Consider the following 17,447-nt stretch of genomic DNA (forward strand, 5'->3'; position numbering starts at 1 on the left):
CCAATATGATAAGTTTAAGTACACATATTTGTTTATTCAAATATACAAACCACAACTAGTTATTAGAAAAGAAATATTTAGTTAAATTTTATGTTTATTTGTAAATAAAAAAATATCATTGTGTAACGAAGGGGTGTTCCTTACCAGATTTGTTTTATTATTATTTCATGACTAGAAAGTAACGTCTTCCATATGTCTCTTATACAACATATATTGAATGTTGGAATTGTGTACAAAACATAATGATTTCATGTTTACAAAACTGATTACCGTACCTATTTTTTTATGAACAGAAAGACTATTTGACAGTAGCTGTGATAGGGTGCTTAAAGAAAATCCTGATAAATTGAAGAAAGGACTGGCGTTAAAGTTTGATGGTGAAGAGGGCATGGTACTTATATTATTTGTATTATTTGTTATCCATCTTTTGTACTTCTCTTTAAAATATTTTGTAGATATAAAATTTGTTTTTAAATAGTTTACGTCAGATAAGTAATATTGATTATTGTAACTTTAATTATATATTCTTGTTGTTAAATTCTAAATCTTTAAATGTCATAAATATATCAATATTTTCAAAAAAATAGGTCTTATGTGTGTTTATTTTTTTACATCAAGAAAATGAATGAATAACAACAAAATTTCTTATCTGGTTTTTGTCTAAATGTCAAAGGAATACCTATGATACATATCATTTCCATTACCAGAAATACTCTTTTACTATTCTCTGAATTCTTATGTCATTTAAATGTGTTATAGGCTATCTGGATCCCGCCATCTGACACCAATTAAAACCAAACACGAGATCAGAAAGTTAACAATTGGAAACAAGCATATTGCTTAGGATAAGAATTCATAACTTGCTCTCCAGTATTACCAATGTTATTTCAACTGATCGGGCGGAGCTTTTGTTTTAATTTGCATAAGGACAGTCTATTTGAAGATGTGTGTGACAAGGATGATTACCGTTATAATTATTTCTGATTTCTAATCACCTATCAGTGTCATCAAAGGAATTTACAAAACAATGACTGGCACTTCATTGATGAGTTTATCCTAAAACACCTATCTATAGATGGACTGTTTTATTGTGAGCGAATCCGTTAAACTCCGCCCAGTCAAGTGAAATAAATAGAGTAATACCATTTCTTGATAAAGAAATTTAAATGCAATGGCCATGAAATAAAAAACCAAATGGGATATCTTAATCATTAAACATTATTTTTACTTGATTAATTGTAGGGGCAGGGAGTAGTGAGAGAATGGTTTGATGTTTTATCTAAAGAAATCCTAAATCCAGATTATGCATTGTTTACCCAGTCAGCAGATGGTATGTAAAATATTTTAAGGCTTAAAGATAAATGGTATGATTTTTTTTTAAGATAACCGTTTATATGTTTTAAATGTCCAAAGCACTCTTCTGATCTACCATCAACAAGAACGCTCAAAAGGAAAAACTTGAAAGCTATGAATGTTTAAATACTTCAATTGCTACTTGACCAAATAGACCTTAACAAATAGTTATGAGGAAAAATAAGGAGATGTGCTGTCATAGAGACAATAAACTTTGGATGATTTCAGAAATATTAAATGTCAGATCTATAAATTTAATGTTGCAAAAGAAGCACAAGAATTTCAAAGATGGAACCATTTTTTACACCAAAAACTACTGTCACCAAATTAAGATCTTGGTATAGAAATACATTTCCTATCTTGTTGAGAGAGAAAAAATGAAACTACTTTAACTAGTGCATACCTGAAAAACACATGTAAAGGAGGGACTGGAAAAAGTTCTAAATACTCTATAATTATATTAATGGATGGTTCTTATAATGTATGCATTAATACATGACAACATATATTATCTATGTTGATATATATTTAAGATGTACTTTTTAGCCCAAAATTACATTCTCATCCTATTATTGCGTGAATATCTTTTTAAGGAGTTCGTTTTTACCCTTTTATGAAAATATCTTTTTATAGGGAGTACATTCCAGCCAAACAGTAACTCAGCTATTAATCCAGACCACCTTAACTACTTTAGATTTGCAGGACAAATCTTAGGACTGTGTCTCTATCACAAGCAGTTAATCAATGTTTACTTTACCAGATCATTCTATAAACATATCCTTGGTAAGTTTGATTAACTGTAAGTTAAACCTCGTGAAAGATACCAGGCTTGTAGTTTAGAATGTAAGAGAATGCTTTAAAGTCTCATCCGTGATAATTGAATAAAAATTCAAATAGGAAGTTGTAAGACTTTACAAACAAAAATTTCTGAAAAGTTGTTATTATCATAATATAGGTTAATTGGTTAATGTCATTTGGGTAGTTTAAAAAAATGTTTGCTTTTGAAAAATGAGAGGCAAAAGATACCACAGTGATATTTTCACTGGTAATTCAAAAACAAACTGACAATATGAATGTGATAGCTAACAACAAAAAAACAATGAAAAAACAAACAGTACACAAAACGCAACCTAGAAAAATAAAGATTGAGTTAAAAAAAGAGGGGGATCTCAGGTGCTCCAGATGAGAAAGAAGATTTTGTTCCATATGTGATCCCCATCGTGTTACTCCTATAAAAGAAGAAGACACCTCAAGTGTTCAGGCATTGCACAAAGAAAGCATCACAAGTTAACATACCATACTATCTTTCAGCACATTCTAATTAAATAAAACAACAGATTGAAACACTAGGATATCTGACTATTTTAAATAGTATATTATTATTCCCATAACAAACAGGAATAAAAACATATGTACAATTTGACCTTTAATTTGTAGGTATTCCAGTGAACTATACAGATGTGGCATCTATTGATCCTGACTACGCTAAAAATCTACAAGTATGTGTTTTATTCAAAATATTTTCCTTTAATCAATCAAGAATATGATACAATTAACAGAAGAAAGATTTGATATCTCTTGAAAAACTTGCTATCATATACAGTAACTGATTACCTGGTTTCATGCCATTAATATAGCATTCAAGAAACCACATTTTACTTTTTCTCTTGCAAAGCTAAACAAAGATAACAAATGCATTGATAAGTTCTGTTTTAAACATTTGTTTGTTTTACCCAAAAATATCGATAGATAAAATATGATTTTTGTAGGGTAAATTTTGAATAACTATCTGTGACATTCTATAGATATTTATACAAATAGCTAGTCAGAGAATTTAAATAGAGACAAAAATTCAAAGAATGACTGTAATGTTTTTTTTATGTCTATGAAGATCGAAATAACATCAAAAATGTGAAGCAGGTTATTTAAAGTGTGCAACACATTTTTTATGTTATTTCCAATAGGCAGAAAAAATATTACAGGCATTTCTTATAATTTAATTCTTAATTCCATTTTAAACACAAGTAAATCAAGAAAAAACCTTGATGACGTCAGGGTCACATGACAAAATTAAGTCTATGAGCTGATAAGCAAAGTATTAGAAGACGTGTTACATCCAAAATTAAATTAATCAACCAGTGACTGAAAAAAAAACATTAAATTCACGAATGCAAGTAGTATATGAGTTAATTATCAGTGTTGTTCTGTCACAAGTTGAATATTTTGAATATTTTTCGATATTTGAATTCTTTGCTTTTTTTCTGAAATTAAAGTAGAAAATGCAAGGAACTATATCTTTTTCAAAGCCTTCACAATTTATTTTGATCTGACGTCTTGACAATGCCTTTTGTTATATGACGTCAGAGGAGTGAAATAACTACGTTTATTTTACATGTGAAATTATCGTGTCTTTTTTTTCACTGGGAAATTAATGAAATTCATTGCAACCTATGTAATAATTTCTCATAACGGTTGTTGACTTTATATAACAGTGGATACTTGACCACGACATTGACAACTTAGGATTGGACCTGACATTTTCTGTTGAGACTGATGTGTTTGGTGTGATGCAGGAAGTAGAACTAAAACCTGGAGGCAGAAAGATAACAGTGACAGAAGAAAATAAGGTAACATCACCTTGAAGAAACTTATTGGGTATATTCCAGATAGAAAACTAAATGTAGAGGGTAATTACAGATTAAAAATGAAACTTTTATAGTCATTCATATTTTACTATGCCTTTATGTAATAATGAAGGTATACGTATATATGTGAACAGACTGTTGTACAAGATAATGCATTTAAGAAGGTCAGATCACTTTAATTAGGGATGATACAGATTGATATCTGTAATACTAAAATTACGAGGTCCAATTTGTCAGCCGTCATCACGTAAAAACGACTGAATCAAAGAATTCAACTTTATATACAACTAATATAGTACAAAGGTGTAGATTAAAAATTACACCACTCCAGGCCCTTTTGCTTTCCACGTAATTAATATCGCCAATAATTAGGAAGTTCCGGGTCGAGTCCGATACCGATACCAATAGTATAATCACCTGCTACCTATTACCTTATCTGTACGTTCCGCATCTGACAGGCGCACCACCAAACGGTGTATTCAGGATCAATATGCTATATAATCGGGTCATAATCACAGGGTTGACACTACTAAATTGTCAAATTGTTACCTATTGTAGTATTTTAATCCGTAAGACTTTCTAAGATAACAATACGAATACTAAAAATCTGGACTAAAAATAAGTTTCAATTTGTTAGCGGGCATGACGTAAAACAGCGAATCAAAGAATTCAACTTTATTTATAACTAATATAGGACAATGCTGTTGATTAAAAAATACTCCATTCCAGGACCTTTTGTTTTCCAAATATTTGATATTACCAATAATTGATAAGTTCCAGTTCGACGGGTTCAAACAGAAAGATTTGAAAGCAGAGAAAATTGTGTATCTTATAATCGGCATGACTTTATCAGATGACAGTACTAATACTAAAATAAGGCTTGCGCATAGGTATAAACTTTAATTAAGTCACGGACCCACGATATCACGGGTGTGTTCTAGTACATAAAAAAGTTAGCAGTATTCAATTTGACTGATTAAATTGATTGATAGAAGAGTATCTTTGAAAGGTTTATAAGTGCATATATATCAAAACATAAATAGGACAGAAGCTTGTTTACGTTCATAAGATAGTATCCTAAAATAAATTTTGTAATAAATAAATTCTATTTTTTCTGTATTTTACTTATAAATGGACTTAGTTTTTCTGCCTGGAAACATAACATTCACTTTGTGGTTAAAGTTTATAAAATATTAATAACTTTCTTAAACTATCCTGGATTTGTACCAAACTTGTACAGAAACATGTTTATAATCATAAGATAGTATCCAGAAGTAAATTTTGTATAAATAAAATCCATTTTTCCTGTATTTTACTTTTAAATGGACTTAGTTTTTCTTCCAGTTTACCATTACATACAGTCTGCAGTTCAAGTTTTAAAAACATTTTTAAGATTCTTAAACACTCCTGGATTTTTACCAAACATGGACAGAAGCTTCCGACAATCAAAAGATAGTATCGAGAGGAAAAAAAATTGTTTAGTAGAATATGCAAGTGTTGAACAGGTTCTCAAAATAAAATTCTTTAATACAGAATAATTATATATTTTATTGCAGACAGAGTATGCTCAGTTAGTAACAGAATTAAGAATGACTAGAGCCATACAGCCACAGATAAACAGCTTTCTATCTGGTTTCCATCAGTACATTCCACAATCACTCATACAAATGTTTGATGAGTATGAATTGGTCAGTATCATTTATTAGAGAAAAAGTCCAAGGACACTTTCAACACTGAGTTCCAATTGCCATGAAATTCTATTTGAAAAAAAAAATATAGTCAAGAGTTACTGTTTTGCAACACTGAGGTCATGCTTTGATTTTGTATTAATTATTACTTGCAAATCAGATGTAGAGAAAAAACATCTGTTATTTACTCACAGCCATTTTAAGGAGGAAAATATTAAATACACTGAATTATTTCCTTTATATTACCTTTCAAAGGGAGATAATTAGTGCAAACTATGAATAAGCTTTATACATTTCAGTAAATAAATCATTGTGACAAAGATACTCTTATATTTTGTATGTCACCAAAGAGATGTATATGCCACCAAAGAGATGTATATGCCACCAAAGAGATGTATATGTACTTAACAATTTTTGATATTGCTTAACAAAAATAATATAAATGAGTTTGGTTTCAAATGCAAAGAACTTAAAAAAAAATAATGATTAACTGTATTTATGTTCTATTTTAGGAGTTAATGTTGTCAGGTATTCCAGAGATAGATATAAGTGACTGGGAGAAACATACAGAATATAATGGTTATGATAGACAGTGATGATTAACTGTATTTATGTTCTATTTTAGGAGTTAATGTTGTCAGGTATACCAGAGATAGATATCAGTGACTGGGAGAATCATACAGAATACAATGGCTATGATAGACAGTGATGATTTACTGTATTTATGTTCTATTTTAGGAGTTAATGTTGTCGGGTATTCCAGAGATAGATATAAGTGATTGGGAGAAACATACAGAATATAATGGCTATGATAGACAATGATGATTTACTGTATTTATGTTCTATTTTAGGAGTTAATGTTGTCAGGTATCCCAGAGATAGACATCAGTGACTGGGAGAATCATACAGAATACAATGGCTATGATAGACAATGATGATTAACTGTATTTATGTTCTATTTTAGGAGTTAATGTTGTCAGGTATCCCAGAGATAGATATCAGTGACTGGGAGAAACATACAGAATACAATGGCTATGATAGACAATGATGATTTACTGTATTTATGTTCTATTTTAGGAGTTAATGTTGTCGGGTATACCAGAGATAGATATCAGTGACTGGGAGAATCATACAGAATACAATGGCTATGATAGACAATGATGATTTACTGTATTTATGTTCTATTTTAGGAGTTAATGTTGTCAGGTATCCCAGAGATAGATATCAGTGACTGGGAGAATCATACAGAATACAATGGCTATGATAGACAATGATGATTTACTGTATTTATGTTCTATTTTAGGAGTTAATGTTGTCAGGTATCCCAGAGATAGATATCAGTGACTGGGAGAATCATACAGAATACAATGGCTATGATAGACAATGATGATTAACTGTATTTATGTTCTATTTTAGGAGTTAATGTTGTCGGGTATCCCAGAGATAGATATCAGTGACTGGGAGAATCATACAGAATACAATGGCTATGATAGACAATGATGATTTACTGTATTTATGTTCTATTTTAGGAGTTAATGTTGTCAGGTATCCCAGAGATAGATATCAGTGACTGGGAGAAACATACAGAATACAATGGCTATGATAGACAATGATGATTTACTGTATTTATGTTCTATTTTAGGGGTTAATGTTGTCAGGTATCCCAGAGATAGATATCAGTGACTGGGAGAATCATACAGAATACAATGGCTATGATAGACAATGATGATTTACTGTATTTATGTTCTATTTTAGGAGTTAATGTTGTCGGGTATCCCAGAGATAGATATCAGTGACTGGGAGAATCATACAGAATACAATGGCTTTGATAGACAATAATGATTAACTGTATTTATGTTCTATTTTAGGAGTTAATGTTGTCAGGTATTCCAGAGATAGATATAAGTGACTGGGAGAAACATACAGAATACAATGGCTATGATAGACAATGATGATTTACTGTATTTATGTTCTATTTTAGGAGTTAATGTTGTCAGGTATCCCAGAGATAGATATCAGTGACTGGGAGAAACATACAGAATACAATGGCTATGATAGACAATGATGATTTACTGTATTTATGTTCTATTTTAGGAGTTAATGTTGTCAGGTATACCAGAGATAGATATCAGTGACTGGGAGAATCATACAGAATACAATGGCTATGATAGACAGTGATGATTTACTGTATTTATGTTCTATTTTAGGAGTTAATGTTGTCGGGTATCCCAGAGATAGATATAAGTGACTGGGAGAAACATACAGAATATAATGGTTATGATAGACAATGATGATTGACTGTATTTATGTACTATTTTAGGAGTTAATGTTGTCAGGTATTCCAGAGATAGATATAAGTGACTGGGAGAAACATACAGAATACAATGGCTATGATAGACAGTGATGATTTACTGTATTTATGTTCTATTTTAGGAGTTAATGTTGTCGGGTATCCCAGAGATAGATATCAGTGACTGGGAGAATCATACAGAATACAATGGCTATGATAGACAATGATGATTAACTGTATTTATGTTCTATTTTAGGAGTTAATGTTGTCAGGTATTCCAGAGATAGATATAAGTGACTGGGAGAAACATACAGAATACAATGGCTATGATAGACAGTGATGATTTACTGTATTTATGTTCTATTTTAGGAGTTAATGTTGTCAGGTATCCCAGAGATAGACATCAGTGACTGGGAGAATCATACAGAATACAATGGCTATGATAGACAATGATGATTTACTGTATTTATGTTCTATTTTAGGAGTTAATGTTGTCAGGTATCCCAGAGATAGATATCAGTGACTGGGAGAATCATACAGAATACAATGGCTATGATAGACAATGATGATTTACTGTATTTATGTTCTATTTTAGGAGTTAATGTTGTCAGGTATCCCAGAGATAGATATCAGTGACTGGGAGAAACATACAGAATACAATGGCTATGATAGACAATGATGATTTACTGTATTTATGTTCTATTTTAGGAGTTAATGTTGTCAGGTATCCCAGAGATAGATATCAGTGACTGGGAGAATCATACAGAATACAATGGCTATGATAGACAATGATGATTAACTGTATTTATGTTCTATTTTAGGAGTTAATGTTGTCAGGTATCCCAGAGATAGATATCAGTGACTGGGAGAATCATACAGAATACAATGGCTATGATAGACAGCGATGATTTACTGTATTTATGTTCTATTTTAGGAGTTAATGTTGTCAGGTATCCCAGAGATAGATATCAGTGACTGGGAGAATCATACAGAATACAATGGCTATGATAGACAGTGATGATTTACTGTATTTATGTTCTATTTTAGGAGTTAATGTTGTCAGGTATTCCAGAGATAGATATAAGTGACTGGGAGAAACATACAGAATACAATGGCTATGATAGACAATGATGATTTACTGTATTTATGTTCTATTTTAGGAGTTAATGTTGTCAGGTATCCCAGAGATAGATATCAGTGACTGGGAGAATCATACAGAATACAATGGCTATGATAGACAATGATGATTTACTGTATTTATGTTCTATTTTAGGAGTTAATGTTGTCGGGTATCCCAGAGATAGACATCAGTGACTGGGAGAATCATACAGAATACAATGGCTATGATAGACAATGATGATTTACTGTATTTATGTTCTATTTTAGGAGTTAATGTTGTCAGGTATCCCAGAGATAGATATCAGTGACTGGGAGAATCATACAGAATACAATGGCTATGATAGACAATGATGATTTACTGTATTTATGTTCTATTTTAGGAGTTAATGTTGTCAGGTATCCCAGAGATAGATATCAGTGACTGGGAGAATCATACAGAATACAATGGCTATGATAGACAATGATGATTTACTGTATTTATGTTCTATTTTAGGAGTTAATGTTGTCGGGTATCCCAGAGATAGACATCAGTGACTGGGAGAATCATACAGAATACAATGGCTATGATAGACAATGATGATTTACTGTATTTATGTTCTATTTTAGGAGTTAATGTTGTCAGGTATCCCAGAGATAGATATCAGTGACTGGGAGAATCATACAGAATACAATGGCTATGATAGACAATGATGATTTACTGTATTTATGTTCTATTTTAGGAGTTAATGTTGTCAGGTATCCCAGAGATAGATATCAGTGACTGGGAGAATCATACAGAATACAATGGCTATGATAGACAATGATGATTAACTGTATTTATGTTCTATTTTAGGAGTTAATGTTGTCAGGTATCCCAGAGATAGATATCAGTGACTGGGAGAATCATACAGAATACAATGGCTATGATAGACAGCGATGATTTACTGTATTTATGTTCTATTTTAGGAGTTAATGTTGTCAGGTATCCCAGAGATAGATATCAGTGACTGGGAGAATCATACAGAATACAATGGCTATGATAGACAGCGATGATTTACTGTATTTATGTTCTATTTTAGGAGTTAATGTTGTCAGGTATTCCAGAGATAGACATCAGTGACTGGGAGAATCATACAGAATACAATGGCTATGATAGACAATGATGATTTACTGTATTTATGTTCTATTTTAGGAGTTAATGTTGTCAGGTATTCCAGAGATAGACATCAGTGACTGGGAGAATCATACAGAATACAATGGCTATGATAGACAATGATGATTTACTGTATTTATGTTCTATTTTAGGAGTTAATGTTGTCAGGTATTCCAGAGATAGACATCAGTGATTGGGAGAAACATACAGAATACAATGGCTATGATAGACAATGATGATTTACTGTATTTATGTTCTATTTTAGGAGTTAATGTTGTCGGGTATCCCAGAGATAGATATAAGTGACTGGGAGAATCATACAGAATACAATGGCTATGATAGACAATGATGATTAACTGTATTTATGTTCTATTTTAGGAGTTAATGTTGTCAGGTATTCCAGAGATAGATATAAGTGACTGGGAGAAACATACAGAATACAATGGCTATGATAGACAATGATGATTTACTGTATTTATGTTCTATTTTAGGAGTTAATGTTGTCAGGTATTCCAGAGATAGATATAAGTGACTGGGAGAAACATACAGAATACAATGGCTATGATAGACAGCGATGATTTACTGTATTTATGTTCTATTTTAGGAGTTAATGTTGTCAGGTATTCCAGAGATAGATATCAGTGACTGGGAGAATCATACAGAATACAATGGCTATGATAGACAATGATGATTTACTGTATTTATGTTCTATTTTAGGAGTTAATGTTGTCAGGTATCCCAGAGATAGATATGAGTGACTGGTAGAATCATACAGAATACAATGGCTATGATAGACAATGATGATTTACTGTATTTATGTTCTATTTTAGGAGTTAATGTTGTCAGGTATACCAGAGATAGATATCAGTGACTGGGAGAAACATACAGAATACAATGGCTATGATAGACAATGATGATTTACTGTATTTATGTTCTATTTTAGGAGTTAATGTTGTCAGGTATACCAGAGATAGATATCAGTGACTGGGAGAAACATACAGAATACAATGGCTATGATAGACAATGATGATTTACTGTATTTATGTTCTATTTTAGGAGTTAATGTTGTCAGGTATTCCAGAGATAGATATCAGTGACTGGGAGAATCATACAGAATACAATGGCTATGATAGACAGTCATCTGTTATCCAGGTTAGTGTGAAATAATTAAATAGGTGCTCTTTGGAAAGTTAGCTTAAAAAATTTGAGTATTGCGCCCATATCAAAATAAAAAAATATGGTAGTAAGATTAAATGTTTAAAATCTAAATAAAATATTAAACAACTTAGCACCATTCATTCAAATACAGTTTTCAACACCACTTATTATATATGGTTCTAAAGTTTGCCAAGGAAATTCAGTCGATAAACATTTTATACTTACAACCTTGCCAATGTCTTTTTATGGTTATGTGGTCAAAATAATGGAACAATGTCCTTATACTGATATTAAAAAAGACAATATCAAGGTTAACAAACAGGACATTGTTGTGATGTTAATGATTTTAAATGATATTGTTTTGTATACACCTTTTAGATATAAATAAAAAAACTGTATAAATACTAATTTTTTGGTAAATATTTCATACTTTTAGTGGTTTTGGGAAATTGTTGAAGATTTCAGTCAAGAGAACAGAGTTTTGCTGCTTCAGTTCACCACTGGCAGGTAATGTAGACATAGAACTGCTTACATCTCATTAGAACTTTGGTGGATAATTGTACATCTTACTGACAATCATATCACATCTCCTTATTTTTATAAAGAAATAATAAAATTAATGGGGTTTTTTTAATACACAATCCTGAACAAAATAATTATTTGGTCACAGTTCAATATTTTTTTGATATTAAAATTAGTGAATTAAACATTCTATCACACATAAGTGGTTATCATGATTATGAATACCAATAGTATCTACATGATTAATAGTTATTGACAAATGAAATGAATATCAATATATTAACCCAAAACTCATACAGAAATTTTGAATTTCACTTATAAATCTACAATATTTCCTATATCCAGTTTAGGTTTAAGTCTAGGTTCCTTTTTAAGACAATCGATGAAGAGGACAAGGGAATCTCAACGAAATGATTGTTAAAACAAATGTAGATACATATGTATGTGTTATGTAATTTGTATTTTGTTTATCACAAGCAATTCTTTGCATGCTTTAAGACAATAAAGATTATTATTGATTTTTAGCTCACCTGGCCCGAAGGGCCAAGTGAGCTTTTCTCATCACTTGGCGTCCGGCGTCCGTCGTCGTCCGTCGTCGTTAACTTTTACAAAAATCTTCTCCTCTGAAACCACTGGGCCAAATCAAACCAAACTTGGCCACAATCATCATTGGGGTATCTAGTTTAAAAAATGTGTGGCGTGACCCGGTCAACCGACCAAGATGGCCGCCACGGCTAAAAATAGAACATAGGGGTAAAATGCAGTTTTTGGCTTATAACTCAAAAACCAAAGCATTTAGAGCAAATCTGACATGGGGTAAAAATGTTTATCAGGTCAAGATCTATCTGCCCTGAAATTTTCAGATGAATCGGTCAATCGGTTGTTGGGTTGCTGCCCCTGAATTGGTAATTTTGAGGAAATTTTGCTGTTTTTGGTTATTATCTTGAATATTATTATAGATAGAGATAAACTGTAAACAGCAATAATGTTCAGCAAAGTAAGATCTACAAATAAGTCAACATGACCAAAATGGTCAGTTGACCCGTTTAGGAGTTATTGCCCTTTATAGTCAATTTTTAACCATTTTTCGTTAATTAAAGTAATCTTTTACAAAAATCTTCTCCTCTGAAACTACTGGGCCAAATTAATCCAAACTTGGCCACAATCATCTTTGGGGTATCTAGTTTAAAAAATGTGTGGCGTGACCTGGTCAACCAACCAAGATGGCCGCCACGGCTAAAAATAGAACAAAGGGGTAAAATGCAGTTTTTGGCTTATAACTCAAAAACCAAAGCATTTTGAGGAAATCTGACGTGGGATAAAAATGTTTATCAGGTCAAGATCTATCTGCCCTGAAATTTTCAGATGAATCGGTCAATCGGTTGTTGGGTTGCTGCCCCTGAATTGGTAATTTTGAGGAAATTTTGCTGTTTTTGGTTATTATCTTGAATATTATTATAGATAGAGATAAACTGTAAACAGCAATAATGTTCAGCAAAGTAAGATCTACAAATAAGTCAACATGACCAAAATGGTCAGTTGACCCGTTTAGGAGTTATTGCCCTTTATAGTCAATTTTTAACCATTTTTCGTAAATTAAAGTAATCTTTTACAAAAATCTTCTCCTCTGAAACTACTGGGCCAAATTAATCCAAACTTGGCCACAATCATCTTTGGGGTATCTAGTTTAAAAAATGTGTGGCGTGACCTGGTCAACCAACCAAGATGGCCGCCACCGCTAAAAATAGAACATAGGGGTAAAATGCAGTTTTTGGCTTATAACTCAAAAACCAAAGCATTTTGGGGAAATCTGACATGGGATAAAAATGTTTATCAGGTCAAGATCTATCTGCCCTGAAATTTTCAGATGAATCGGTCAATCGGTTGTTGGGTTGCTGCCCCTGAATTGGTAATTTTGAGGAAATTTTGCTGTTTTTGGTTATTATCTTGAATATTATTATAGATAGAGATGAATTGTAAACAGCAATAATGTTCAGCAAAGGAAGATCTACAAATAAGTCAACATGACCAAAATGGTCAGTTGACCCGTTTAGGAGTTATTGCCCTTTATAGTCAATCTTTAACCATTTTTCATAAATCTAAGTAATCTTTTACAAAATCTCCACTGAAACTACTAGGCCACAATCATCTTTGGGGTATCTAGTTTGAAAAATGTGTCCGATGACCTGGCCATTCAACCAAGATGGCCGCCACGGCTAAAAATAGAACATAGGGGTAAAATGCAGTTTTTGGCTTATAACTATGAAACCAAAGCATCTAGAGCAAATCTGACAAGAAGTTTAATTGTTAATCAAGTCAATATCTATCTGCCCTGAATTTTTCTGATGAATTGGACAACTGGTTGTTGGGTTGCTGCCCTCCAATTGGTAATTTTTAAAGAAATTTTGCCGTTTTTGGTTATCTTGAATACTATTATAGATAGCGATAAACTGTAAACAGCAATAATGTTCAGCAAAGTAAGATCTACAAATAAGTCAACATGACCTAAATGGTCAATTGACCCCTTAAGGAGTTATTGCCCTTTATAGTCAATTTTTAACAATTTTCATTAATTTGGTAAATTTATGTAAATTTTTACCAAATATAGTTCTCTGTTACTAATGGGCAAAGTTCATTATAGATATAATTGTAAGAAGCAAAATCGTTCAGTAAAGTAAGAACTTCAAACACATCACCATCACCAAAATACAATTTTGTCATGAATCCATTTGTGTCCTTTGTTTAATATGCACATAGACCAAGGTGAGCGACACAGGCTCTTTAGAGCCTCTAGTTATTTTCAAATACAGTTCTCGAGTACCGTTTGGAGGTTTTGCTAAGTTTGTTGGTGGAGGTGGTCCACAGCATTTTACCATAGCTATAGTTCCTTATAAAGAACACACTTTACCTACAGCTAGTACTTGGTAAGAATATTCACTCCTCTTTTGTGTAGACTTCTTCTTATTTATTTGTACAGGCCTAGGGTATCTTTAGTCGAGATTAATAATCTGTTTACTTATGGATTAGGAATATTAAGGATATTTTAGATTTATTGAAAAAAAAAATTGTGGTACCATCATAACATGTGATAATCTGCGTAGAAAAATCAGCTTAGAGTAAATGAAAATGTTGACCGACTGAATGTTTTTTTTATGTGAAGTGATAGCCACCAACCATAAACACAATCTACATATATATAAGAACATGCGTTTTATTGGCATTTCATTCATGCATTATAGCATCACATCCAACTAAAATAGCACAATAACTTGATGTAAAAGAATTTAGTAATGTTGCATGGTATCCTTCCGATAAATTCCTTTCACATACATTTATCTGATCATTTTAACTTTTATGATATAAGTACTACATTGCATAAGAATATTTTTTTTATTGGTTTTATAGTATCAACATGCTGAAGATGCCAGAATATAAATCAAAGACAGAGTTACATAATAGACTGATGGTAGCTTTACAGTGTGGTAACCAGGGTTATGCTTTTGCATGAACAGGAAGTGCAGTGAATTCTGGGATTGGCAATGATGACCAGAATTTTGACTGTTTAAGAGTTAGAACATGTAGAATGAATTATAGAATATGATGATCAATCAAGGAGAATATAGAAACTCAATGAAATAATCTATCCATTTATCAAAGAGTGGTAAATGTTTTTTTTTCAGTAACCTTTCCATATCTCTTCTCTACTGTAGAATATATGTTAAAACAGACAGTGTAGGCTTTAACCAGAAACAAACAGGATCATCGGATTTTCTATGGCAAATCTATTGTAACTTCATATATTTTTTTTAATATGAGAACAGAAACTCTATTCAAAATTTAAAGTTAATATCTCTTTCCTCTGAAAGGCATGTAACTTCAATTTAAAATATATTTGAGAGATATAAAATCCTACCCTCATTGGTACAAGCCATGCATTTTACTGTATCATACTTAATCTACAATAAGAATTTTCAAATTTTTTAAAACTTAACAAAATAATTGTTAGTTTGTGATTAGTAGCCATACATTTTGACCAAATGTTGTTTAACCGTTTTACACATTTTTGCACAGAGTTCATTTAAAACTATTCAATATGAGACCCATTGTGACATCAAACAAAAAAGCATGCCTCACATTGACCAGAGAACTCTGATGTTTCTAAATAGCCTTTAGTTATTGAAAGTTTTGTTTTAACAACCTCTGGAATTTTGAATTCTGAAACTACTTTGAATTTGACTTTTTTTCATATTATACAGAAAGGTTTTAATTGCTTGAGTTAGAAGGTCTGATGAACAAACGTTTTACCATATTTTCTGTTTGAAATTGAGAAACAATTTTATGTTACAGAAAATATTGAGCCATCAACCTTTTCAACAAGATATATTGAAAACAAAAACCTGCCACAATACAGGTTCAATAGAATACATTTTCTTTACAACATGATCATTTTGATTTTCTGCCAAATTACGATTCTGACCCTACTGACAATAGAAATGTGTTAGTTGGAAATAAGTACATTATCAGGATTATTTGTTTGTTTTAGGTGGTTTACCAAGAATCAGTTGAAACATTTAATTGCTGATGCAACCTAGTACACATGTTCATTGAATGGTCAATTGCAAATATTATATGACAAATTACAATTTTGATACTGATTTTACAGTACACTGAACTTTAACATAGAATAGTGCTAGCCATGTATGGTGGCCGTTGGGAATAGGATATTACTTTATCCTATTTTCATGTTACAGAAGTTAACCAAATATTCATCTTTTATTTAACAAATGAATGTATATATTTAACAATTACTAAAAAATATAGTATAGCAAAGGAAAATAATGAATATTGACATGTTGAAAGAATATATGTATGTTATTCTTATTTTTAGAATTCCACAGAGTAACATTTATCCAAACATATTTATTTACCAAAAAGATAACAAAACATTATGTAATTATCAGTAGACCATTTGATAAAGAACTAATATTTTTATTGTTTTGTCTTAATTTTTTAATTAATATTTATTCAAACTGTACATTTTGATATTTATTTGATTTTCCATTTTATTAGTATTTTGTATGCAATAAATTGCTGTGATATTTTTGTAACCATGATTAAAATTATTTGAAATGTTGTGTTTTGTCTACTTCTGTTTGTCTTCTTTTCTTAGTCTTTTTTAGCCATGGTTTTGTCAGTATATTTTCGACTTGTGAGTTTGAATGTCGTTTTGATACCTTACTTCTCACTTTTTATGAATTTTAAGATTTTGATCAAAGTTGTTTGAATTACCAGTCAATATTTAATATTTAGTGATGGTCAAAATATTGCAGAATGGACAATTATATGATAGCTTTTTGAGAAAGTGGTCATTATCATGATATATGGACTGCCCATTATTTCTTTTTATTTGAATGTTCTATTTGTCAGATACTATTAGCAATATGATCACTAATTTAAACCAGATTTTCAAAGAGAAAAAAAAATCGGTTATTGATTTGGGTATGTATGGCAGACTTGCTGCTGCATGTTTATTAACATGA

The 17,447-nt window shown here is 31.3% G+C and overlaps 1 protein-coding gene across 1 annotated transcript in view; it reads left to right on the top strand.

The window, feature by feature from the left end:
* Window positions 1–17,447, top strand: part of LOC139493003 (E3 ubiquitin-protein ligase HACE1-like) — a 31,709-nt gene extending 14,262 nt beyond the window's left edge. Inside the window, exons 9-18 of the mRNA XM_071281147.1 lie at window positions 294–391; window positions 1,243–1,330; window positions 1,987–2,136; window positions 2,791–2,852; window positions 3,846–3,980; window positions 5,555–5,686; window positions 11,284–11,379; window positions 11,822–11,892; window positions 14,718–14,831; window positions 15,313–17,447. Of these exons, the coding sequence (XP_071137248.1) occupies window positions 294–391; window positions 1,243–1,330; window positions 1,987–2,136; window positions 2,791–2,852; window positions 3,846–3,980; window positions 5,555–5,686; window positions 11,284–11,379; window positions 11,822–11,892; window positions 14,718–14,831; window positions 15,313–15,415 (1,049 nt within the window). The 3' untranslated portion in view covers window positions 15,416–17,447. The remainder of the gene's footprint in view (window positions 1–293; window positions 392–1,242; window positions 1,331–1,986; window positions 2,137–2,790; window positions 2,853–3,845; window positions 3,981–5,554; window positions 5,687–11,283; window positions 11,380–11,821; window positions 11,893–14,717; window positions 14,832–15,312) is intronic.

Source organism: Mytilus edulis, chromosome 10 (genome assembly GCF_963676685.1).
Source record: "Mytilus edulis chromosome 10, xbMytEdul2.2, whole genome shotgun sequence".
In the NCBI taxonomy this organism is placed as follows: Eukaryota; Metazoa; Mollusca; class Bivalvia; order Mytilida; family Mytilidae; genus Mytilus; species Mytilus edulis.